This window comes from Anopheles coluzzii, chromosome X, assembly GCF_943734685.1.
Source record: "Anopheles coluzzii chromosome X, AcolN3, whole genome shotgun sequence".
Lineage (NCBI taxonomy): Eukaryota > Metazoa > Arthropoda > Insecta > Diptera > Culicidae > Anopheles > Anopheles coluzzii.
Window position 1 is genome coordinate 9,734,970 of NC_064669.1, and position 27,637 is coordinate 9,762,606.

The following is a 27,637-nucleotide window of genomic DNA, read 5'->3' on the forward strand; positions in this document are numbered from 1 at the left end:
GGGAGAATGGTACACAATCCTGTGTAATAGTGCTGTTTGTGTTTGTATGTTTGTGTGTGTGATGTGTGTGTGTGTGATGTGTGTGTGTGTATGTTGTCGTTGCTCTAACACCGATTAGCGCGACAGGGCACAGGATCGATGTTATGAGCCAATTGAAAACAATTAGATAGCGTTTCTTCCATTTTCAGGGTTCTTTTTTTCTCTCTTTTTCCATTTCTCTCTCCCTCTCTCTCTCTTTTTATGGTCTCTCGTTCACTGGAAGCGTATCTATCGAATTCATCGATGTTAGAGCTGCAAGCAATAAAACAGGGGTTAAGACCTCGCACAATAAATTACAGCAGGATGGGATGCTGTGATGTGTGATGATATGGATCCTGGTCATGGCACCAATTATGAAAACAAAAACCACTCGCATTTTACCCCTTATTTCAGGCGGCAGCAGTCCCGTTGCACATGCTGAGTGTTATCAAGCCTGAAGCCCCACTAATTTGCCATTAAAAGTTCTGTTTTCACTCTTGAGCTCCTGGTCACGGCACCAGCGGTGCATGCAAAAACGGGCCCACTCAACTAGGGCAAACGTGATGAGTCCCACAACTGACCTGTTCGGCAACTGCCTTGCCGGTGGGTGGCGAGTGGGCCGCCACCACCACCGTTACTGCTCCCGGTGCGCCGCCGCCACCACAGGTCGCCGGGCTGCCGGCGGCCGGTATCGCCACGGTCACGGTAGCGGCGGCCAGTGCGCTCTGCGTCAGGGTCTGGGCGGGCGACACGATCGCGGCACTGCTGCGACCGATGGATGCCGCCACCGCCGCCGTCGCAGCTGCCGCCGCAGCAGTGCCGACGCCGGACGCGGAGGTGGCGCCCCCGACGGCCATCGGCGAGCCCGGCCGGCCACTCGCTGGTCCGGCGGTCGTTCTTGTAGTAGCGCGCGTATCACCACCACCAACACCACCACCTACTCCTCCTTCGATTCCCTCCGCAAGCGCAGCGATCGGGTCGGCGGAGGCACTGGCACCGCTACGGCTGCTGCTCTTGTTACCTCCTCCTCCTTCAGCGGCGCCGGCTTTGCCCAGCTTTTTCAGGCTATGCGGCCCCGCAGTTTCCTGCGGGGTGCTGCGCGCTGCTTCGACCCGTCCAATAGTGCTCGCTGCTCGTTGTTCCGCTCGCGGCCGGAAGCGTGTCAGGCACGGAGAAGTGGAGGCACCGCGCTCCGTCAGGGGATGGTGGATCGGTCCCGCTCCCGGCGGCACATATAGATCCCGCGATCCAGCAGCGTGTGCTTATTTCTTCTGCTTCTTCTTACTTCTTCTCACACACACACACACACACACAGACACACAATTGCTGGATGTTCTGATTGCAGAGGAATGGCAGGCGACGACTACCGGCTGCAACGAAGTGCTGCTGCGGCATGCTGTGCCGCAAACACCACACACCACTACTGCTGCCCCGGCCGTCCGGTGGCGACCACCTGGTCTCCAGAGAGTTTGATTGAAGAGGTCGGTCGCCGGAGCTGTCTGTGGCTTGGCTATGGCGACTCCTGCCAGTCGATTGATTGAAGAATTTTGGGGCACACAAACACATACACAATGCACTTCCTGCACACCAGCTTCTTCTTTCAGAGCGCCATCTGCATCACTTGCTTTCGAAATATTGCTCCACTTTTGGCTCAGGACACTTCTCACCACACTCAGAGCATGGCACAGACGCAGGACTTTGCCGCAGCACTATGGACCGTTTAAGCACTTGCGGTTACAAATCTCACCAGTAGCTTCTGGATGGACATGGGAGGAAGGAAGGCAAAAAAAAACGCACACAAACATTTAGCACGCAACAAACGAGACAGTGGAGGAGTCGCACCTGATCTGATCGCGCGACAAGATCAATCTGATCGGTCAAGCGCGATTAGATCCGACTTTAATATACACACACACACACACGCACACACGTATCAATTTCCATAATTCCCATGCCTCTCTTCCAACACCCGTCGTCACGTGATTCTCCACTCCCATTTATATCTTCTCCGTCCCACACACACACACACACACACACACAGAGGGTCGAGAGATCAAACTTCATCCGTCCGAAAATCACGTCCAGCAGTGTTTTACGACCAGTTTACGACCATTTTACGACTTCTACGGCACCTACGGTGAACAACGGCCCCACACACGTCCCTGGCCGTGAGTGCGGCTTTCGCTGCGACTGTGTCGGGGCGGGCAACTACACCCGTCTCCTCCAGTGATTCACCCCCCCTTTCCTGCCATAAAGTATTATCGCCTCGAAGAGGAAGAGGTGGGACCCCAAAGCAAAGCCGCCAGTTGGGAGGTCCTGCGCTTCCTGCCTCGCGCTACTGGCGTGGTGGGGCGCTTTTTGATCGCCCCTGTTGTCTCACACACGCTCGTTGATTTAACGATTTCCGAGCGCTTGTGCTTGCTGATTTTTCACACACCTTCCACAACCGCTTGGCGGGCAGAGTACACCGCGGAAGGAGGTGGCGACTATATATAGATCGCAACAAACCGAGAAGAGAACCCCTGTGCAGCGCGCACCGTTTGTGTCCAGCGTGTGCTGGGTGGGGAGGTGTGACTTGCCCAGATTTGTTTGCACTGCTCGCAAGTCAATAAGAGAGTGTTGCACATACACCCAGGGCGCACACATATTTATTGCTGACAGGCAATCGAGATAATCTGTCAAGTGGACAGCAGTTGTCAAGTGCCGCGCGGTCTCGCTCGCTCTCTTCTTCTTTTGCTCGAGCGCGGGGAGCAGCTTACTTTGTATTAAGAGGTGTTTGTGTTGCACGGGCATTGATTTTCGCGCTCGTGGCCAATGTTCTTATTGCTTATTGGCTGGACGAAAACAGGAGGAAAACAGCCACACACAAACAATACAAACCAAAAGACACCCAGACGCGCGTTTGACAGGCGCTAAAGCAAAATAAAACACACAGCCACAACCTTCCGCGTTTGCCGAATTGGAGGAGTTTGCGCACCACTCTCTCTCTCTCCCTCTCTCTCTCTCTCTCTGGTGGCAAAGGGCCATTCGGTTCGAGCAAAACCGGAACAAAGGGACGTTGACGTTTTACCCTAAGCGCTGTCCGCCTTCCTTTGCAAGCAACTCCAATTCTGCAAAAAGTTTTGCGCCTAGTAAACAAGCTGCTGTCTTGAAAGTTTATGGTTCAAGTGTTAACACAGCAACTGGAGAGTAGTGATGGGGGAAGCGTGTCGGCCACCATAAACGACCCACCGGAGCAAGAAAAAAAAACAACCAACTCCATGTTGCATTTGAAACGATTTCTCCGATCGTTCGCATCGTCCACCACCTCTCTCTCTCTCTCTCTCTCTCTCTCTCTCTCTCTCCCTCTCTCTCTCTCTCTCTCTCTCTCTCTCTCTCTCTCTCTCTCTCTCTCTCTCTCTCTCTCTCTCTCTCTCTCTCTCTCTCTCTCTCTCTTTAGAGGGATGGAAATGATTGCACTTTTGCATAAATTTGCCACCAACGTCCACCGGGGCCACCGCTTTTAGAGAGACTCCAACACGCAGACGACGAACTTTAGCGTAACCGTCCCGAGAAGGACGGGTTAGAGAAAGAAGCAGCCCTGTCACCGGTTCGTGAAAAAAACTGAGTGAAACAAAGAGAGAGAGAGAGAGAGCAAATGCGAAAGAGAAAAAGAGAGAGATTTGGTCTTTCTTTTGCTATCCCTCCCTCGTGTTTTTTTGGTCCCCCGCAAACACCATCACTATAGCCGTTCGCCGTTTTTTTCCCTCCTGTTGTACACACTTCAATTCACGAATCACTTCCACTTTTGTTTTTTTTTTTGTTTGTTGTTTCTATCGGGCTTGATTTTTGTTCTCTTCTCGTGTTTTCGTTTTGACGTGTGTGTGTATGTGTACGAATGTGTTTTTCATTTGCAATAAATCTTAAGTACTTTTTCCCTCCTTAAGTTTGCCTCTTTTTATCGCTTTTTCCCTTTCAGCTGGCTTATTTTTCCAACACCGCGCACCGCTTTTATCCTTTTCACTAGGCGCGCAAACAATCGCAACACGGAATTCCCAAACCACCAAATAAACAAAAAATAAATAAAAATAAAAATAAATACACAAAAAAAAACAAAACTAACAACCACTAGAGAGCGTACAAAGCGCCAAACCACACAAAACACACAGTACACAGGAGACGGACGCGGCACAGAGTACGGGGGAGGAGGCGCGCGCGCGGGTATTTATCGGGACACCACCAACACACGGGACTAGAGACTGTCACGGAGAAGAGAACAAAAACAGCGAAAATGGACACGGACCGTCCGTCTCGCACGGTGTCTGGACTCGCAATGAAACGGACGCGGAGTGCATCTCGCCGGCGTCGTCACGCACCCGAAAGCCGGCCCGTTCGCCGCTCGCCGCACGCTGTGTGTCTGTCACACGCTCTGTGCGGTGTGGCGTCGCGCGCGCTCTCTCTCTCTCTCTCTCGCGCGCGACGCGCAAACATTCCTGCAGCGGCACCGGTACCAAAAAAGAGAAAAGCGGCAAGCGCGCGAAAGCGAGTGAAAGAGAGCGAACACGCACACCACGCGACAATCGACTCTCTTGCCCTTTCTCTCTCTCTCTCTCTCTCTCGCGCGCTCTCTTGCTTGTCGTTACGCGACATTGCATCAGAGAGCGAGAGTACGCAATTTGCTCGCGCGATGATTTACTGTCCCGCTTGTTTCGCGCGTGCATGAGTGAGAGCAATACACTTTCTCTCCCTTTCTCTGGCGCGCGCGCGCGCTCTCTCACTCTCAGCAGGCTCTCTTTTTAATGTTTTTTTTTCGTGTTGTTACGTGCATTTGTTTACACTGCGTTACATGCGGATCTGTCAACGGCGGTGGTGGTGATGTTGTGGCATCAGAGCTGTGTGTTAGCGCACCGTCATCAAATGCTTCAAGCAAGACACATTTTTCAACGCGTTCAAAAAATAAACCCACAACCACAAAGGGGAGTGCTGCAAATGCAACGTGTGTTAGACCGCCGCTCGGTTTGCCGGGTTTTGGTCGTACCGCCGTACATTCAACTCTCCATTTTTGGCTCCACCGTCGACGCCCTCTCTCTCTCTCTCCCACTGCTGCGGTTGAGCAATTCTACCACACACAAGCGGTGTGTCGTCAGTGCGTGTGAATTGCAATTAAAAAAAAAAGAAGCGGAAGCAACGAACCCTGCCCACGCAATCAAAATAATGCGAAATAGTTGTGGACGAGATAGGCGAGAGCCACAGATAAAGATATATATATATATATAGAGAGAGAGAGAGAGAGAGAGAGAGAGAGAGAGAGAAAGAAAGAGAGAGAGAGCGAGGATACTTTAGTTTTATTTCGGCGTACCCGTCGACAAAGCGGAGGACACACGGCACGGTTTTCATGCCGCCGTAGACTGGGTGGAATGTGTGTGTGTGTGTGCGAACGTTGTTGCAAAAAGGGCACCCGGCGGCGGGAGACCAGGAATGACTGTTGTACGCTACGGAAACCAACACACCATCAACAACAACAAAAAACTGCGCAAACGCTACGCTTTCCCCCGCTACGCCCAAAGCCCCCCTCTTGCAGGGAATTTGGTAAAGTGTAGTGGACAAAAAGCAAGCGACGAACGCACCACCACAAAGAACGCAAATGGGAAAATGAAGCCAAGGCACATAGCCAAAAAAAAAAAAATGCACGCGAGCCCACTTTATGCAATGTGGCTCCTGGGGGGGATTTCTTCCCATACTCTCTATCTATATATCTCTCTCTTTCTCTCTCTGGAAAGGAGCTGTGCCTTTCTGCACATTGGAAAGTGCATACACACACACACACACACACTCACACACACGGGTGTACAACGAGTAGACGGTAGCAGTCGCCTGCTGTTGGTGGTGGTGATGCATTTGCATTTTCGTGCAGCACAAAAAAGAACGTTCCTTCCCTATAGAACCCCCTCCGCCTAAACCCTTTCTCCTACGCTCTTCGTGGTGCACACACACACACACTTAACCTGAAACTCCTCACGCTCCCCCCGGGGAAGTACGGAGGAGTTTGGCGAATTGTCCGAATTGGAGGTTATAAAAAATTCAGCAAAAGTCGCTGGTGATATTTTTGAGTTTGCGCCGTACGTACGGGGAAATGTATACCATCCCCCCACAACACAGACCACGACACGAACGATGCTGGAGCCCTTTTTTAAAGCTTTTCACCGGAAGAAGAAAGGACGAACAGACCGCTTGGAATTTCTTATTACGACTGGAAAATGTGTGTTTCATGCACGGTAATAAGTTGCTGCAGCAAATACCCACCCACACAACAAGCGCGCATATACCGCGCCGGGAGGAGATTCGAACGCGATACACGCATACGGGCTTGTTGCATATGCAGACCGAGTAGTTACCAATGGCACCGTGCAGCCATCCCACTGCTGGCGCGTCCTTTGCTCTATAAGAGTGCGGCCGCGCTTGTCAGTCAGTTGGGTTGTAGATTTTCCGCTGTGATAACTAGCGCGTATGGACCTGGACCCAAACGATGCTCTTTCCCCACAAACCGACGTGCCGTTATGGGTAAGCCATCCAAGATAGCGAACACTGTACAAACACACACACACACACTATCCCAACAGATAACCTGCTTGCCTTTCGCGAGGGATTTCCTTTTTTTTTTTGCTTACTTTTTCTACCGTCTAAAGTGTTCCAAACACACCATAAACTTGCACACGAGATGCTATGAAGATGAGGAGAACCGAGAACCATTGCGACGATGACAGCAAGCAGCAGCAGCACGGCCTGTACCGGCCTGTTTGTTGCCCCCTTTCCTTTCAGAGTAATTGACGCTTCCTTGTGCTACTTGAACCCTACTACCGCCACTTTACCGCCCACTGTGTGCGTACCCCTGTGGCGGCAACAGGGAGGGAAGCAAGTGCAGATTCTAATAAAGCTGTTCGCGTGTGTGTGCTCCGCGTACAATTAAGCTCGTGTGTCATCTCCCCTTCGAAGTGCGCGCACAGTTCGCGCACTCAGGCACACACACACACACACACACGGTCCAGTGCCCCCGTGGGGCAAAGTGTAATTTATTGCAAGTGGCCAGCAGTTTATCAAGACGGCACAAACTGCCGCAGCAGCAGCAGCACAAAATTGGGAACAAATAGGAAGGAAGGGGGGGGGGGTGAATGCAGGAACGGCAGGGAGGTGCGAGCAAAAGGGAAGGAAAAGAAAAACCCGCTACAACCCGTTCGCATCGTCGGCGGGCGGGTCTGTGTCTCGCAATGCGTGTATAATTAATGCAGCGCACGTTCGCTAACCCTACAAACCTTCCAAAAATGGCAAGAACGCGACCAAGATGCGCGCACGACGGTCGATTGTCCCAACACAGGCAACACAGTGTGCGTGTGTGTGTGTGTGTGTGTGTGTGTGTGTGGCTGCTTCTCTATTCCGTGCCGGTCTGTGTATCTCGCGCACACGCAGCACGCTTACACCATTTTTGCCGGTTGGAGCATTTCCGCCCGTGTTGGAATATTCTCGACATCGGGAGGATCGGGCACGGAAAATAACCTACCAACGAAGTCATTCTGAGTGTAGTGTGCTACATGCACGTGGGTTTTTTTTGGTTTGACGAGGCAGCACACACACACACAGCAATTGTTTGCACAGTTTTTCCTCCATTTTTTGGGGAGTTGCTCCATCACCTAGGGGTGCACGCACAGCTGTGTTAATATATGCGCATGTGGCAGCAGCAACACGAGTCGTCGCACGGAACCTCGTGTACAGGTGATGTATGTGTGGGTGTGTGTGAGTGTAGGAGAAGGCTAAACCCAACGCATGGAGGAGGCGTGATTAAGCCGGCACGGATATACGTGACACCGAAATACACGTGTGTGACCACCGAATCTTCTGGAGGTTGCTGCGGAGAGTCGCTGTTGCTTTAGGCGATGGGCAGCGGTAACTCACACCTAAAGGTTTTGCGTAAGTTTGTTGGTATCACAAGGTGTCACTGATTCCCGCTAGAGGGCGCCACTGTGAGAGAATTCTGGACGATAAACGCGGAGGAAGGTGTCACACAAGAACTCCATTTTTTTATCTTAATACTTCGTCCTTTTCTTTTTTCAACACGGCTAACACGAACTCCAATAAATACCCCCCCCCCCCCCTCTGTTAGATATAACATGACTCTACACATTAAAACTCCATGTAACATAACCCCCGCAGTCGCAAGTTGCTGCACGAAAAGTTTCATCTCCAACAAAACCAAGAATTGATAACCCGCCGCCCAACAGATCGAGACAGAGAGAGCGGTGCATCAACGCGCTCGACCACCAGCTCGCTTCCGACCTTGCGCATTGCGCTGACGGTTTTATTTGCGCTCCCTAGAACCGGAGCGTGTACGTGGCGGCGTGTGCTCTTAGCCCGGAGCTGATTTGCCCCCCCCCCCCCCCCCCCCCGCGCCACGTAGCAAGTAGGTTACATCAATAAGTTGTGTGTAATGACACGTGTAATGACGAAGTCTTCCCTGAAAGTGTATTACACCGCAGTTCGCAACTGCAAGTCGGCAAAAGGCGCTCACGAACATTCGAACAGGATTATGTGCCGATTCGACTCTACTCCCTCTAAATCGATTGGCATCTGTGGTGCAAGGGCCCAAAAAATGCGGGCGACCCCCAAAATTAGCATTCCAATAAGTACGCCACACACACACACACAAACACACCGTAAATCTGTATCGTAAACGGTGGTGGGATCGGGCTAAATTGTAGCGACCAAGAAAATAATTAAAAATAAAAAAAAAACATCGCATCCACACGGACGGACCACCAAGCCAGCACACACACACACACACACACGGTAGTAACCTCGTTTCGCTTTCTCTCCCCCGTCCGTCAACGGCTCGGCGGCTCGGCTCGCGCGGTCTGCCGCCACTGTACCAAAATGAGCAGTTAATTAAAGTTTTAATTGATACTTTGCATATTTTTACGAGCTGCTAATATACGGAGGAGTGCATACTGTTGTGCGCCCTCTCCCTCCCTCTTTCTCTCTCTCTCTCTCACTCTCCCTGATTGCCTGGGTGTTGGCGAACGACGGATCTGCCACTATAAAGTGGTGGCGTTTGTTTTCACTACGTTCACTCTCTCTCTCTCTCTCTCTCGCGCGCTCTTTCTCGATCTCCCGCAAAACAAAAAATGCCATAAAATGCCCTCCTCCCCTCCCTCCCGCTCCCGAGAGCCTGGGGCAATAAAAACGGAATCACACTTCACAACGCGGCGCGCATTAGGTGTTGAGTGCATTTTATTGCATTTGCATCCAATCCCGTCCAGCCGGGGGAATATGGAAGGTGCGACACGACGGGACGGGGCGGAAAAGTATCAAACCCCATTAACGTCACCTAACGGGGTCGAGCGGGGCGGCGTGTGAGAATGAGCGATGACGGCGGTGTCGCACGGAAAGTGGTTTAGTGACTTCTTAATGTGTAATCGTTTGAGATTGTACGACCTAACCCCCCCACGGGGCTCGTCGTCGATGATTTGTCGGGGTCGTGACGGATCAGCTTCGCGCGATTGCTGTTCAGCTTCCAGCTTACGTACACGTTATAGATTTGCCCCCGTTTTTGCTTTAATTTGTAAACTGTCAGCGCGCTCAAGGAGCAGGTTTGCGTGTTAGTTGAAAAGTAGATTACAGCACGCCTATCTTAAGCCCGCTACACACTGTTACATTCCCACTGAAACAGCTTAAATCATCGCTCTCTGGCTTTGAAATCGACGAGCGCTTGCACTACCTTTTAAGTGCCATCCTTTCCCTTGGCAAGTGGCTTTGCCGACGCCGAACAACGCCAGCACTTCCCTTGTTTAGACAAGGGCCAAACATAAACAAAACGTCTCGGGCGTCAGAACGGGCTTCCCGTGCTCGTTCCTTGTGCTGCCTCCTCTTTTTCCAAGCGTAAACATATCGCTATCGGCTACCCTCGACGGCCGCTACCAGCCGCGCTCTGCCTTACTTGGCAGAACGTGCTCGAAACCGTGGGCTAAAAAAGAGATTATGGAAATCGTTTTCTTTTTGTTTGGTTTTCAAACATTCTCCATCGATGAAGGGTTTAGGAATTGCTGCAAAACTTCCAACCAAAAGCTGCCCTTCTGAGTCAAAATGAAGCGGCTCGCTGATTAACTGCCCACTGCTCCTCTATGTCCATGATGTCCTGCGGAAGGGCAAAAGAGCAAGGGCCATCCAATTGATTGCTCCAACGCAACAAAAGCATCTCCTGCAGTGCGCTGTGAGATCGCGTACAACAGCAAAAAAAACACACACACACAAACATAGGCCCAATGGTCTTCTCCCTTGGGGGACGTCGGCGCCCATTCGTCGCTTAATCTCGGTGCGCCGCATCATGCGCCGACCTGACCCGCGTGATTAGAAAGTCAAAACATACCCCTGTGCCAGTGCCTAATAAAGTTGCGCGGAATGTCGGCAGATGGCGTGAGCAGACCCCGCCCGGAGGGGGGGGGGGGGGGGAAGGAGTGCTAGGGTTTATCTCATTCACATGTAAATAGTTCAATAATGTGTTCGTCCGCTGCACTATGCATACTCACAGCGGTCGTGCGTTGCAGCTGACTTACCTGGAATGAAGCAGAAAGAGAGAAAACAAAAGCGAAATTACTATCTTGCACCAAGCTAGGTTTCTTAAACAATAAATTATTATTATTATTATTATTATTATTATTATTTAAAGGACTCGACACCGTTTCGAACCCAACTAAACAATATTAAGATGCGTTCGAACATTTGCTTTCCCCAATTCAGGTTTTTCCTAATCAGATTCAAACGTGCACATCATTATTCACCGTCTTAACGATGATTTTCAACAGCTGTCATACTTTGTAGTTGCATCTTAACGATAATTTTCAACAGCTGTCATACTTTGTAGTTGCATCTTAACGATGATTTTCAACAGCTGTCATATTTTGTATTTGCATCGCAACAAAGTTTCAGTTCTTATAAATGATTATCAACACATCCCAAATAACTGTCAAACTCAACCCAGCTTGAGACGTGTTGAAAATCGTGTGAAAGAACTGATACAGAGTTTTCAAAGTCACCTTCGAATGCAAACGTTGCTATTCACCCGCGTGCAAGATGTTAATCCACATTAATCTGATATTTCATTTTCATCATCATAATTTTTATTTTCTTCAGCATGATTTTCAACACGTCTCACGCTTTATTGAATTTGGCAGTTATTTGAGGATGTGTTGAAAATCATGTGTTGAAATTGAAATTTCATTAGGAAGCAAATGCACCACTTGACAGCTGTTGAAAAACATCTTGCAGGCGGTGAGTAATTATATGCACATTAGAAATTGACTTGGAAAACCATGGTAATTATTGTGATTCAAATACAACATTGAGGTTGACTATTAGACAAGTATGCATAATCAATTTAAATGATGCTCCAAACAATTTTATCGCAACAAAACGAACATCAAAGAAACGAACCCAGGTAATATAAACGTATGTTGATACATTTATATTAGCTTAACACTGTTTATTTGTGCTCGAAAATGGTGTATAAATAAGATCTACTGAGGCATGCTGAGGTCTGATTAATTATGATTCCTGAACAACGAACCTTTCGATGACTTCAGACTTTTTGTGTGCAGTAGAACCGGTCAAACAAAATGACTTGTTTTATTCCCTTTAGCTACTCAAACGAATCAACTCATTTGCTTTGCTTCGGAAATCATTACAAGAGATCAATCACACACAGTCGCTCGAAGTCTTAACGCGGTCTTTATGTGCAGTCTTTAGTCCAAATGCGAATAAAGTGCTTAAAAGTTCCTCCCATGTAATGGTAGATGAACCAATTGACTTGGTTCATCAATTCATGGTTCACCAATTGACTTGGAAAACACCATGAAAAAAAAACGAAATAAAACAGCTACAAAACCTGATACCACCATTTCCTGATCACGTAACGCGCATGTGCTCATCCCGCGCTCAACACGCGCTGGCAGAGCAGCAGCAGCACAGCAACGTGCGGCGGAAGTCGCACATCCGGAGTCTCCCGGACGCTGGCCAGCCCAGTAGTGCTGGGGGAAAAACTTTAAGCGATAAGTTTGCCGCTCTCGGTGCGATGCAGTTTGAAGGGAGCTGTTGCTTCACAGAACTTCTAGAGTTATTTTTACATTGCTTTTTATGTATGTGTTGTAATAAAGCTCCTCAATTCCAGAGCAAGAGAGAGACGTAAAGAACCCCAAGAGGCGCAATTGACCAGCAAGTGGGGAGCAAAAACGTTGTTCGTGAAATGGTACTTACTTCCCTCTTTCCCCTCCCTTCCCATAGCATGGTCTGCCTCGTGTGTGTGTGTGTGTGTGTGTAGCGCAGATTTGTTAATTATGGGAACCGCTTGGCAAGTGGGTAATACCGAACGTGGTAACACTTCACACCTTCCAAACGGTTCGCAGCAGCGCGGAGCGGGGCGGGCAGCAGCAACTCCCCCAAAGGGAAGTTCGTGCTTGTTTTTCACGCTTAGCACCTTTCGTGGTGGATTGTGAAAATTAGACCATTCTAGCACGGCACAAAACGCGCCACAGCAAGGGAACGGGGACCGGGAGACATAAACACTACTGCGCGCTGCCACCAGGAAGTGGTTATAAATAATTACACGGCTGAGGAGGGGAGAAGGGTTAACTGGGTGGAGAAGGGAGGGTGATTTTACAAAACACAATTACACAAACACACACACACACACACACACACTGTGTTGCGGTCGCCACCCAAAACCTATTATTTATCAAAATTTGTAAACTTCAAACCCAATACTGGACCGTGCAGGGGAGGGGCACGGGTAACACCTGTTTCTCACCTGTGCCCGTATCACACCACCAGAAGGAAAGGAAGGAGGAGAAGTAAGAGGAGGAGGGTCAAGAATGTCCACTTAACGGTGTGCAAATGAGTTGTGAAAATAGAAAAATAAAAAAAACCTAAACCACAAAAATATGGCACACCAAGCGAGAAACCCCTCCCCCGTACCCTAGAGCCAGAGTGATTATCATGCTGGTAATAATTTTGACACGCCTGGGTCCACCACGCCCAGGAACGGGACTGCCCCACCGCAAACCCTCGGCCCCGAAACCCTTAATGCGCGATCACGCGCGCCCACGGGTACGACTGGCGGCTACCGCCTTAATTAAAAGCCGACGCCGGAAGCCTCCCGCATCCTTACCTTATCATCGTCTCCTTCGCTATCACAGATATACCCTTTGCCGGAGCTGCAGCGACTGCTCGCGTCGCTGAGCCGGTCTCGCGAACTGTCCGGATCCCGCTGGGCCACCGAGGACGTCGTCAGTCGCTCCGAGGCGCGCCCACTATCGTCGGACGTGCCCGGATCGATGATCGAAGATAGGGAAAGATTCTGCGGAGAAAGAGAGAGAGAGAGAGAGAAATCGAGTGAAAAGGCGAAATTTGATTAGGGGTAAAGAGGGGCAAAGTGGACCTTGTTAAGCTATTTAATGAATATTTATTTGAATTTTCAATGAAACACATTTTTTCTTACAATATCAATTAATGGGGCCCTTTCCGTTGTAAGTGCGTAGGCTGAAATACCAGCCTGTCAGCTGTTTGCATTGTTTAGCAATTCTCGAGCAGCTATCTAAGTCGGTTTAATATACAGGTGGCCTTATCCCAAGGTAAATTAATGTAGAAGGCTGATTTTTATCGCTTCTGCTTCTGAATGAAGGTTTTAAGAGTGTTTTCAGTATTCTTCAAGCCTCCAGAAAGCTTATTTGAACAAAAGTTTTTACCCATCCTGTCAAAAAGTGATGTTGAAATTTGGTTATAAAAAACATGCTATAGGACCACCTGGACTACATACACTTTGATTCTTGATTCCACCACCTGATCTCTTTAATGCACCTTGGGATAAATGTAAACAAACTCGTGTTTTCGAGCAGGTACTCGAATCTAATTCTAGCTTTGTGGCTAGAATAATCTAGACTGAAATTTGCAGGATAGTTTTATGTGTGGTTTTGTATGGAGTGTTTACTTGATTTCAGCCTCCAACTGTCAGTCAAACTCCATACAAAAAAAAAAAAAGAATCGTGAAGGGTCCCATTATTAGTATCAATTAAAACTACCACAAAACCTTAATATAACGCAAACGTGTGAAAAAAATGTAAAATATAAAGTTTTTTTTTTTTACACATACAGCATATGGGCATATGTAAACAAACCCTTGAAACGTCAAAACACTAGTGCAAAATGTTCTTTTTTTTTGGCACAACATCCGTTGTCGGTCAAGGCCTGCCTGTACCACTAGTGGACTTGGCTTTCAGTGATTTATTGATTACCCACATCAGGAGAGAGGGGCTATTCCGTGGTACAGTCGTCAACTCGTACGACTCAATAACATGCCCGTCATGGGTTCAAACCTAGAATGGACCGTCTCCCCGTAGCAAGGACAACCGGGTGAGTGGTAATGAATTTAGACTCGCAAGACTGTATAGCTCGGCATGTCCGCGTAGGACGTTATGCCAAATAGAAGAAGAAGAAGAAGAAGAAGAGCCAGCACAGTTGCGACGATTCCGCAAATACGACAATTTTGAATTGGACAGGTAAAAGCTGTCATTTAGAAGAATTTTATGTATTTTTTTAAGTTTCTTGCTGATAACCGTTACAGACACATTTATGATGATTCCACCACTACCCAAACTTGAATATCGTGTTAACATTGTTTTAGTTAAAATACACGATACCAGATTTCGATAGATTTCGACTCTGCAACTAGGGGTATAAACTATTTATCGACATATGTTCGATTTACACCTTGCGTTAGGACCCTTTTTTCGGTCCCAAATCTCGGGAGCACCTGTATTTATAAAAGGACGCATTCAATTGTTCCGCTTGCTGCAGACAAATTGTTTAGAAATCCCATATCTCAAAAACGTTACTATGTAGCACTTTAAAGGTATCTCTGCGACATTGCATCCCTGTTACATTGTTTAATAACGGGTTAAACAACTTACAACACTCCAATGAAAACATGTTGAGTCTTGGAATGTATCCTTTACCCTATCCTGTGGATTTATCCTACCCTGTGAAAAAAATGCTTAAATAAACAGTGCCAATTGTGCCCCACATTCCCTTACATCACCAAAAACCGATCCGATCCGGTGCCAGTACACCAGTCCGGGGTGCTTCTTGTTGCCCTTGTTGGTGGGATCGAAAAGTCAGGACAGGGTTGTTATAGCAACAACAACAACAACAACAACAACACCAACCTCCGCTAGTCATTTTAATAGCATCGCCGGCTGGCTTTTAATACCGAAAACAATTAATTAGCCCGGCCCAGTCATGCGAACCATCAACAATCTGTCAAACTGGTTCCCCGCCGATCACCGCCCGCCGGACGCAGACCCCAGTCACGCCACTCTTCCGGGAGTGAGCAATCAGTGCAACCCGACCCTGTGGGTGCCCGTGAGCGCGCTTCAACCGTTCTGCGCTAATCGGGCCGCCACTATTAGCGGGTAATCTCTAACCGTCGGAGCTTCAGCACCAACCGCACACCTCGCTCTCTTCCGGTAGCCTCACACCACCGTGCGCTATCTCTCACCCTCCCCCACCAAGCAACCCATCCGCATCATCATCCAAGCGCTCTCTGTGAAGCGACCGACACCGATGGTCCGCAGCGGAGGTTACACGTTTCAATAATCGGTATTTGCGGGTGCTCTAAGCCAAAGCGGGTCGAAAACGCGCGGGTGTTACTAGGCCTGCGGCGGCACCGGTTATGCACGCAGTGGACGCAAGATGGAGTGAGGCTGGGTCGGCCTGAACAAAAAAAAAAGATGCACACATGTGCAGCCAACAACCCAATCGATGCGGCACGTACCACAATAAGACACTAAGCGAGAGAGAGAGAGAGAGAGAGAGAGAGAAAGCGAGAACAATCAGTGGATTGAGGGGGACAAGAAGCGAGTGGGAGGACAGGATGGTAATAGTTTACTTTACAACAAACTAAACATCAGCGAGCCGCTTGCAAACGGAATAAACAACGGTCAGCGGGGCCCTTTTGCTATGGTGCCAAAGGGGGCTCTTGGGAATTTGTTGCAGTTGACACGCGATTGTTTATAAACATTCAAACGGAATGGGGCGGAATGTGTCACACTTTGCGTTTCTCCTTTTTTTTTTGTTGGTTTGCGTTCGTCCGGTTAGTGCTGGGGAGGAATGTAAAATGGCACACGGCGTGCACATAGGGACGGTCGTACGTGACCTTTTTCCCGCGGCGGACTTGGTGCGTGTTTTTGGAGTTAATTCCTAGTGAATTGTTTCATGTTGGGAAATTTCCAATATGCAAAATATTGAAACACTTTTTCGGAACTTAACAAGAAGTACACTTTGAACATAATCAATATTCTTCAAAATCTGTCTAGAAGCAATATCCTCACTTTACTTCACTCAGAATATCTGCTAGAGATGATAGCATCCAGGGAGAGTTAAGGTAGACACTGACTGAGGTAAACACTGTCTGAGAAATCCTGGAGAGTGCCGTGCTAGCTCCAATACTGACGTTGAAGATATTCTTAAGAAATTTAGGTTCGGCAGAAAATCTGGGATCTAGCAGTGTCTAGCAGCTATAAGTACGATGGATGCTATAGAGATTCTGAGAAATATGGCCAACGGGAGTCTTAGACACTGAGGATATTCGTTAGAATACGACTACAGAAGTTCTTCTGATGAAAGCAGTGAAGATACACTAAACATACTTCAGAATGCGGCTAGAGGTGGAAGATATTATCCAGAAATCAAAATCTCTTCCCCATCCACGCAGAAATGCTGAAGTTCCAATAGATCACAGTCTTTGAGTGGACGATTTTAGGAACTGTGAACGCCTTTGAACTACAGATTTCAGAATTTGCCTAAAAGTTCTGTCAAACATATGTTCACGATGCTACTGGATGTATACTTCAGAACTTTACCCGAAGCAACACTACAAATTCTTCAGACTCTGAGTCCTGCCCAGAGACGATTCTCGCTCAAAAACATCATTAAAACTGGAAGCTGGTGTTACCCTGGCGATAACACTTGCAAACAACCGCTCCTGGAAGCTCCAGCTGGCCAGCTGCAGGCTGCTGTATTGTTCGACGAGTGCTCCTCGAACTGCATTTACTGGTTGCAAAAATTAGTCTTAATATCCAAAGTGCGGCGCTTAATGATTTCATCAGCAAAAGTTATCGCACCCTACCCACCCTGACGAAACACTAACCGCTCCTTCGCCCATCGAAAGCTCTCCGCTTCGGGGAAAATAATTTCCCCCTTGAACGACCGCGACTCGTTTCGGTAAAGTTGTTAGTCGCTTCTCGTAAAGCGGAGCGCTGTTCCTACGGCTTTTCCTCGCGGCAGTACCCACGCTTCCAGGAGGAGGAAAGGAGGTACCCATTTCGCGCAGAAGGAAACAAAAAGCGAACATCCGTTTCCACGCGCGGAACGCAAACGGCAAAAACAAGCGGCTTTTCGCTGAAAATCTCGAGCCACTGGGGTGGGGTAGAGTCTGTTGTGCACCCAGTATGGAGCATTGGAGCAATACAAACACCAGTGAACCATCCAGCCAAAGCTGCTTCGAACGGTCCACCAACCGGGGCAGCCGACGAGACCGTTCCACTGCACTGGAAAGCAAGATCCAGAGTAAAATAAACGAAACCAAACCCCAAGGGCCCCGGGGTGGGGGGGGCTGTCAGTGTTGCGGAGGGGGATGGGGAGGGGAGTACAGCATCCGCACAGTAGTTTTCGCTTCGTGGCCAATAAACAAACACCGCACAGATCATTTCCAATAGCGGCACGGTCAGCACATTGCACTACTGCGTTGGACGGCTTCTAGAGCAGGCGCGGAAGAACATTCCGATAAGAGTGTGGATTGAAGAGTCGTCCTGTGTGCTAGAAAAGATGGGGAGGGGGGACACCAGCCAATGGACAAAGTAACCCGCTCGCACTACACTTCGCGAACGTGCGCGAATATTTTCGCGCGAGCGCTTCCATAGTCCCACCATTCGCCGAACCGCCCAGGGCCAGAGCTCAATTGTCCCGCGGCGAAGATTATTGTTTTATTTTAACGATCCGCCCGCGAGAGCGAGCGCGCCCGCTCGTTTGTTTACCGAGCTGTTATAAACATCCATAAAATATTATTGCCCTGGCTGTTACGGGTGGCGCGCGAACGTAAACACAGCATCACCGCTCGACGGGCGCGTCGATGAGCAACATTGACAGCTTGACAGCCATGTTTGCACGTATCAGGGGGGGGGGGGATAAGCTACTCTCGGCGATGGTAGATTATTTTCCATGCCCCCTCGACCCCTTCAGCAGACCACGGAGAGCTAAATATACCGAGGAGCCGGCTTTACAACTCCGATTTGAAACAAACCATCTGATACAACCCCCTCTTACATGTAGTTAGGGCGTCCAGAACCAGGTCATTAGAGCTGGATCTGTTCATAGGGAAATAACTAAGTAGTATGTCACAAGATGGCCAACTTGAGCAGTTTGGGATCTCCAATGTCGGTAATCTTCAGGTAGTATCTTGAGACTACAACATTGAAGTAGGCAATCGCTTGGTATCAGTGATACCTAACCCGTAATCCGTGACACCCGTAAAGTCTTTTTAGAACGTGCACAAGCATAGAGGAGGCATGGTAGACCTAAACTGAGGTGGCAAGATGGCGTGGAGGCGTCCGCCATTAAGGCCGGGATAACGGACTGGCAGACGAAGGTGTTAGTCCGTGCGCGGTTTCGGACACTCCTGAGGCAGGCCAAGACCGCAAAGTGGTAGTAGCGCCGGATAAGTAAGTGATACCTAACGTTAGCTATGACTACTAGATCATTGCTTCAAGAGCAAGGATGAAAAAGAGAGTTTGAAGTCTTTGCATCTACCTCATACATATCTCAACAATTCTTAACCTTGTGAATCTGTTGATGCATTTCGTTTGCTTCTAAATCTTCTGGACCTAAGAGAGTCTCTTTGAGCCTCTGCTTTACCCTAGGAGTTCATGTTTGGCTAATTACATTCTGCCTCACGAATCTACGTGCACTCCCCAATGCTTTGCTATTGGGTCGTGTCCCCCCTCAGAGGGGTTTGGGTTTGCCGCCACTCAGAGCCAAATCGAGATAGAGTCGTATACTTACATGTACCGCTGATAAATGATGGTTATGTTGATGGTGCTGTTGATGGTGGGGATGATGTTGAAGATGAGGCGACTGCTGTTGCTGCTGTTGATGATGAAGATGGTGACTTTGCTGCTGTTGCTGTTGTTGCTGTTGTTGCTGCTGCTGCTGCTGCTGCTGCTGCTGCTGCTGGTGATGATGATGCGGATGATGTAGTTGATGGTGGTTTGGATGATGCGTATTCGCGGTACTGTTACTGTTCGGCGTGCCACTACTATTGCTGGCAGCACTGCTGCCCCTGCTGCCACTGATACCGTTCGTGCCGGTCGGACCGGGCGCACCGTTCGCCGTCACTGTCGTTGCCGCTGCCGCCGCCGCACTGCCGTTCACGTTCCGGCGCGGCGGCCCATTCGCAATGATGGCGGCAATGGTGAGATTATTTAGAGAACAGATGTTACTGCTGCTGCTGCTGCTGCTGCTGCTATGGTTCTTACTGCTACTGTTCATATTGATGCTACTACCACTAGCCGGTACACTATTGCTGCTGCCACTGTTTCGATTGCTGCTGTTGGCAGCCCGGACGCTGCTGCTGCTGCTGCTGTTGCTACCGTTACCGTTACTACTGCTGTTGCTACTACTGTTACTACTGCTACTGCTACTCCGATTGTTGGCGCTACCGGCCACACTGCTCGGCCCGTTGCCGGCGCTAACCGGGCCGGGATCACCGTTGACACCGTTCGGGGCGCCACTGTTACTATTGGTGGCGTTGCCGACTGCTCCATCACCACCACCACCACCAGCGGGTAGTGCCGTCGCCGCTGTCGGTCCGCTAACGCTCCCATTGCTCACCACATGATGGTTGTGATGCCCATGGTGGTGAACCGACGCGAACGGTTGCTGCTGCTGCGGCGAATGCTGCTGCTGGTTGTTATTCCGGCTGCTGTGGTTGTGGTGAGGATGCAGGTGGTTGTGGTTGTGCAGCCCGTGGCTGTTGTGGTGCCCGTGGCTGTTGTGAAGGTGATTGTGATGATTGGTCCCACCGGGCGCACCACCGTTGGCCGCGATCAGCGCCATATCACTGCCGGAGCCGCGGGCACCTGTCGCTGATGCTACCGCCGGTACGCTGCCGCTGCCACCACCGGCCGGACCAGTGCCGTGGTGCGTCAGCCCTTCGCCGTTCGGTGTGCGCTCGTTAACGCTGCTCGGTGGTCCCACCACACCGTGATGCTGCTGCTGCTGCAGATGGTGCAGCTGATGGTGGGTGTTGTTGACCGGTGGCCAGTCGCCGCCATTGACGTTGCTTACTACTCCCGTTGCTGCTCCAGCACCTGCTGCTCCAACGGCTCCTCCTGCTCCACCCGACCCGGGTGTAACGGGGGCCGTACCACCACCGGGGCTGGCAGCGTTCGCACCGGCATGGTTCTCACTATTGTTAATGCTGTTGTTGTTCTTGTTCGTCACCAACGGCACCACGCCGGTACCGCCGAGCGACTTCTCCGCCAGCTTCGACGGCGTGGTGTCGATTATCTTCGGCGGCTTCTCCTCCGGCACCATCACAGTTGTCAGTTCCACGATCGACGACAGTCGCTTCTCATTGCGCTTGTTGGCGACCTTTATCGCAAACTGGTGGGAAGAGAAAGAGAAAGATGGTGGAGTAGGATTAGTAGATGTGTTGGATGCACTAGGATAGATGACAAGCATCTTATCTCATTCTGGAAAGAAGTTGTGCCTTACAACGATTCTTTAGGAACATCTTTTAGTGGATCTGTGTTTGGAAGTATTCTTGATTCCTCTGCAGCTCCATATTTTGGAACTTTTATCATATTGGAATCATTTTATTCTCAACAACCTGGACAACCTGGATTTCCGTGAGATTAGTAGATGTGCTGGATATACGAAAAGATCTTATCTACAAGGTCCTAAGCCCGTTCCGGTTCTAATCTAATTCTGGAAGTAAGTTTTAACCTTACAACGATTCATTAAGAATATCTTTATGAGGATCTGTCTTTGAAAATATCTTGAATCTTCCGGAACTCCATCTTTTAAAGCTATTTTCATATTAGGATCATTGTATTCTAAAAAGGCTGAAAAACCTAGAGATCCGTGAGATCCGTGAGTAGAAGTGTTGGAAAGATTGAAAGGTTGAAAAGATCTTATCCGACAAGGTTCTCAATCCTGATAAGGTTCCAATCTAATTCTGAAGCAAGGTTACAACGATTAATTAAGGGCATCTTTTAGAGGATGTGTCTTTTGGAGTATTCTTAAATTCTCCAAAATTCTATCATTTGAATTCTCATATTGGGATCATTGTAGTCTCAAAAACCTGGACAACCTGAAGATCCGTTAGATTAGTTGATGTGTTGGATGTATGAAAAGATGTAGTCTGACAAAATCCTTAGTCCTGATAGTGTTTTATGTAATTCTGGAAGCAAGTTTGAATCTTACAACGATTCATGTAGGACTTTTAAGAAGATCTGTCATTGGGAATACTATTGAATCCTCCGAAACTAATCCAGACTCCATCCTTTGGAGCAATTCCTATATACGGATATTTCTATTCTTGAAGATTTGGACGACCTAGTGTGAAGTGATATTTGGAAAATATCTTGAATACATCTGAGCCTTGAGGATGCTTTTCTTTGGTGATCTTTTTGAGCCCTGATTGACTTTAGTTTTACTTATTCATCTTTGTACTCCTCAACAAGCTTGAAAATATTAATTCCTGAATGATTTACTTCCAGGATGCCTTGACATGCTGGATAAATTCTGGACCTTTAGGAGTTTGGATCCTGGAAAGTACTTTTGGAGCAACATATCTCGAGCTCCTTCCGAAGTTCTTCGTATTCCACAACCTTTAGCCTCTCGTTAGCCTTTTTGGAGCTTTGCATGTGACCTTACCTCAATATCCTCGTACGTCTTGAACGCCAGTATCGCGAACCCGTCGATGATGTCCTCCTCGAGCACGGGCGACGGTTCCTTCTCCTTGCGCTTCCGCCGGACGGGCGGCCGGTGCGGCTTCTCCCGGCTGACCGGCCCGCTGTCGTCGTCTGCACTGTCGTCCGGATCGCGGTTGCCGGTACCGTCCGCCGCCGCATCCTTGTCCCGCTCGGCGATCATACGTTGGGCCCGCTCCCGGCGTTTGTTCCGCTGCTTGCACTGCTTCACATGTATCTCCATCGCGTGCTCGTTTCAACCCCGGCGGCACTGCATTCTAGGGCGCTGTCGGCTGTGGTGTCGGCGCTCGGGTGTGGAGTAGATGGAGCGCACTATTGGCGCACCGTACCACCGCCGTGCCACTGTGGCTCCTGTCGCCAGATGGTGGCGCTGCTGCTGCTGCTGCTGGTGGCCGACGATGTGTAGAGCGGTGCCGCCAGGCGGCGGCAGTGGCGGCAGCGGTGGCGGCAGCAGTCCAACAACCGCACACACATAGGTAGCCGCGTACACACACACACACACACACACTGGCGGGCGCGCGCACACACACACACAGATACACTAACGCACACGCGTTTTGCACACTTTAGCACCGTTCAGCGACCGGAACCGGAAAACGAAAGGAAGCACGCGCCACGGAACGCTCCGGACATGCGGCCGGATGTTGGTATGGGCGGCCCCCGCACCACGAGCCCACACACACACGCACACACGCAACAAACAATACACCACGGGTACACACACACACGTGTGACCCTTTTTTTCTTTAGGGATTCTTTAAGGATTCTTTTTATTTACTTTTTCACTCCACTTTCACACAGAACGACACACACACACACGCACTAAAACAATAGATTACAACAGAGCGTGCACCAGCACCACACCACACACGCCTGTGCTCTCGATCCGCCTCTGTGTGTGGGTGGTATGGGTGGTTCGGATTGGGGTGTCGTCTGGCAGCACGCTCGCCGTTTTAGTTGCCCGTCTTTCACTGGTGCACAGACGCACTTTTTTTTTCTTTCTAGCACACACACACTGGTTTGCACGGGCTGCAAAATAGAAGAACAGACACGCGCGCACGCACACAAACGCACACAGCCTCACTGCACGTGCACAGAGCGGTGGCGAGGATCTATGTATTAGGATACATGCTTTTTAACATGCATTTTAACGAACGCAATTGGATCGAAAATGGCTAGTGACAGCTGTTGGTGTTGTCTGACCAAACGGCGTGTGGGTGGGTGGGTGGTGAACCGAACCGACCGACACCGCACACACTACAGAGCACAGCGCGCACAGAGCGCGCACACACACACAATACCACCACGCGCTAGAGCAGCTTTTACACAGCACAGCACACACAGGCGCACACAAACAGCCACGAACGCGCGCGCGCGCGCTCGCGCACACTCACACACACACACGCAAAGCGAGACGGTTTACACACGCACCAACTGCTGCACGAGGTTGATCGAGGAGCTGACGGTGGCGACGGTAATGATGAGGATGAGGATGGCGGCAGCGGTGGCGTTGTCCGTTTGTCGGATGTCTGTCGGCAGCATCGTTTTCGCACGCGGTAATCACACACTATTGCACACGTGTCGTCGTTTCGATTGTTTCATTTTCCGTTGCTTTTGTTTCGTTTCTGTTTTGTTTTTCCTTTCTGCTGCTTCTTTGCTGTTGTTTCACACACACACAAATGTCTCTACCTGTCTGGAGGGTGAGTGAGAAAGGTGGATGGTCACTTGGGTGGTCGAAAGGATGGCAACACTGTGTACCAGAAGAAAGGATAATGCACCAACACACACACACACACACACACACACACACACACATACACACACACACACACACACACACACGAGGGCACGATGTGGAAGGATATTTTTGTTGCTTTCTTTCTTTTTTGTTCCACACACACACACACACACACACACACACACACACACACACACACACACACACACACACACACACACACACACACACACACACACACACACACACACAGACACAAACGCGCATGTATGGACGAGCTGTTGGGTCGGGGGGAGTGTGGAGGCAAACAAAACAAACAACCGTCCGCAAAACCATTCCTACACACACACACACATATACAACAAGTTCGAAAAAAGGCCTCTGTCGTGAAACCCTTTTCCTTCTCCTTCTTCAACCCAGCACCCACTCCCCCACCGGGGACGTTCCCACCGTTGATTTGGAGATTGCGCAACATACAGACGGCAATGGGGGTGCTTGATCGCTACAACAACAACAAAAATCACTCACACACACACACACACACACACACACACACACACACACACACACACACACACACACACGAAGATAAACACACTTCACAGCGTACGTGCGCTGGCAACATTGTGTTTTTGGGCAGTTTCTGCGTGTTCGGTGCCTGCTTTTTCGTCAACGTTTTGTTTGTTCACGTGTGTGTGTGTCGAGTCCTAATATGTGTGTGTGTTTGTGTGTGTGTGTGTGTGTTTGTGTTTTTGTATTCCTCCGATTACCGCCTTCCTGCAGCAAAATCGACCGTAACGGACTACGGTGCTGCTGCTGCTACTAGTCTCCACTTGCAACGGTGGAAAACTAACCTTGCTTTCAAGACACTCCGCGATCCTCTTTGCGTACAAACACACACACACACACGGAGTGCCTTTTCTGTCCCTGTTTGCGTGCGCGCGAGCGTGTTGGTATATATATAGACAACTGGATGTATGTGTGTGTGTTTGTGCTGCTCGTACGTGTGCTGCCCAGTTGTCTATGTGTGTGTGTGTGTGTGTTTGCGCTGCGTACGTGTGCGCTAATACAACAAAGCGCTGCCCCCTTCGCGCTTTGACAGCGACAGCGAGAGAGAGAGAGATACAGTTAAGAAACGGCCGAAACAGAGAGAGAGAGAGACACGTCAATAAATGACACGGAGCGACCACACACACACACACACACACACAAACACACGGTACACGACGCACTGCCGTAAGGTTTACGGCTGTAAAAAGGAAAGGATGTAACAGAAAGTGTGCAAACCGAGTTTTTCCGCATTGGGGAAACAACAAACAAAGCGCACACTGGGCGATAACAATTCTGCCATTACCAAAAAACCCGACAAAAACCACCGACCAGCGAAAGAAAATGCACTAACACAACCACACACACACACACAGAGGGAAGCGCCGATCAAAGGTAGAATAAAAAAAAAGGTGAACACAATTTAAGTTACACAAGGGAAGCAGGAAAGGGCTTTGCAATCAACAACAGCAGCAAAAACAACTGTGCAATCGAGAGGTGTGTGCGTTTGCGGTGAGAGTGAGAGCGAAAGAGCGAGAACCGAAAAAAGGCGCACACGTTTCGTCGTTTCAACGTGTCACTCATTCGACCCTCGCAACACATGCTGCGGGTTCACTCACTCTATGGCTCTTCCCACTATGGCTCTCATGCTCTCTATCCCTCTCTCTCTCTGTGGATTGCGTTCTGGTCACTCAGTTCGATTTTGTTGCTTTCTCGCTCGCTTGTGTTATATCGCCGCTTGTCTTGCTCTCACTAGTGCTTGTTGTCGTGAGCAGCTGTCAAACATTTTGCGCTCTCTCGCTCTCTCTCTCTGTATCGTTTGATTTCGTACTGTCTTTGGAATTATTTTGACAGTTGGGCTTGTTGTAAAACGACGTGTTCGTGTGTGTGTGTATTGGAATAATACACAGCAACGTACAGCATGCCGTTTTGTATGTTACACGTTGTCAGTCAGCGGGCTACAGTGTGTGCGCGCCGTCTTTATGTTTCATTCCTATTGATCTTTCTCCCTTTCTGTCTCGCTCTCTCTCTTTATCTCTCTCTCACACACACACTATTTCATACACAATCGTGCTCCTTGTCCTTCGCGTGTAACGATGCTTGCGCACTACCCCCCCGAAGCGCATGGGGTAGCTGCTTGGTGCGTGCTGTTGCGCCTGTATTCGTGCGGGCAGCAGTGTGCTCAGGTGTGCAACTGTTCGCGTGTGCATACCAACACCAACACCACGAGAGCGCACGCACGCACACACGGGCGGCGGTGGTGGCGGCGTTTGTCTTGTTTTTTTTTTTTTGCAAACGGTTCTGCCGACCGGGGGTTGCGCGGCGACTCGAATGACGATGATGCTGCTGCTCGCTCTTGATAGCCGTTACCGAGCGAGCGCTTGCCAATCGATTATTTGATTCGAGCAGCCAAAGGCTTGGTGGTCCCGTCGGCACCGCTGGGGACCACTGCCAGTGTGCGGCGGCGACCGCGTGTGTTGTTTACGTTCGGGGTCGTGTTGCTGCTCTGACACTGTCAACTGCTGCTGCCCATTGTGTGTTGCAGTTTGTAGGGATGATGTTCATCGTCGTTCGCCTGCAAAGAGAGGAGATGTTGCCAGAAAGAGCTGTTAGTTTCGTGGAGCTATTAGCAGTGGGAAGCATTCAATGTGTAGCATTCATAGCAAAGCCAACTACCAACGGGAAGAGGAGCACTGGTATTGCGAGACTAGCTCACGCAACTGCCCATCGTACGGGGAAACCCCGGGCTATGAACAGTTTCGGAGCTCTGTCGTCAAGGGTACATTTCTTGGAAGTCGCTACAAAATTGGCACACAATACAGGAAAACTGGAAAAGGTCACCATTTCGCAATCGTGCATCGAGCTTTAAACCATTGCTAGGCAACTATCTAAGCATCTGTATGATTGGACCGGAGAGACCAGATAAGTATTTGTTTCTCAGGAAGTAATTTGCACAGAAATTGAGCTATATTTCCAGGATGATCTGATAGCCTAATGGGCTCCAACCCACCAGCACCCGATATGGCTTCATTGTCTCCAACGGAGCACCTGTGTAGTAAAGCGAGTCTTATAAGCCCGCGAAGGTAAATCTGCAACGAGCCTGTATGCCTCAGTAAGCTCTTCGCAAAGTGCAACAACCAAAAAGCAGAGCAGAACCAGCACGCATCTCCCCGCAACCAAAGAAATGGGCCACAAAGAATGCATCTCTCACAGATATGCGAGAGTCTGAGGCCTCAGAATTGAACTTAATCACCGCCAACAATCATCACTTCATCAGCGTGTACCAGAGATTTTATGACAACATTTGACATTTCCTACCACGCACCAGCAATCATCAGCAGCAATTCATTATTGCTTGAACTGCATCTCTGCTCCACCCCCAGTGCTTGCCTGCCTGAGCCTGCAGCGCGCGAATCGGCAGAAGAAGCAGGGCGAAACAAAAATCTAAAATAAAATGTATATGCACAACCACCACAACAGCAACAGTGTGGCGGGGGGGGGCTTGGCGAGAGAGCCGCGACACGCGCGAAGGATGCGCGAAAAACCCATCACCACCACCACCACGGACGAATATATTGACCGGTCAATGAACGGCCCGGTCGCCCATGGGACTCCACTCACGAAAAGGTACCTCCACGCCTCGGTGGTGTGCGAGAGCGAGAAACCCCAAGCGCGGGCCTGCTTGTGCTTGATGCTCGGATCGGATCGACTCCGGGGAAGGCACACTGAGCACGCACATAAACGTACAGTGTAGCGACGGATACATACA

General features: G+C 49.7%; 1 protein-coding gene across 6 annotated transcripts in view; it reads right to left on the reverse strand.

The window, feature by feature from the left end:
• LOC120960962 (mucin-12) overlaps positions 1–27,637 on the reverse strand; it is a 108,241-nt gene that overhangs the window by 66,044 nt on the left and 14,560 nt on the right. For 4 of the 6 annotated variants that reach the window (XM_049605521.1, XM_049605513.1, XM_049605524.1 and 1 more), the window contains exons 2-4: positions 22,027–23,775; positions 19,150–20,751; positions 13,205–13,393 (exon numbers count right to left, since the gene is read on the reverse strand). In XM_049605521.1, coding sequence (XP_049461478.1) covers positions 13,205–13,393; positions 19,150–20,751; positions 22,027–22,305 — 2,070 coding nt within the window. In that variant the 5' untranslated portion in view covers positions 22,306–23,775. The remainder of the gene's footprint in view (positions 1–13,204; positions 13,394–19,149; positions 20,752–22,026; positions 23,776–27,637) is intronic. The other 2 variants (XM_049605517.1, XM_049605520.1) reach the window with 2 other exon arrangements.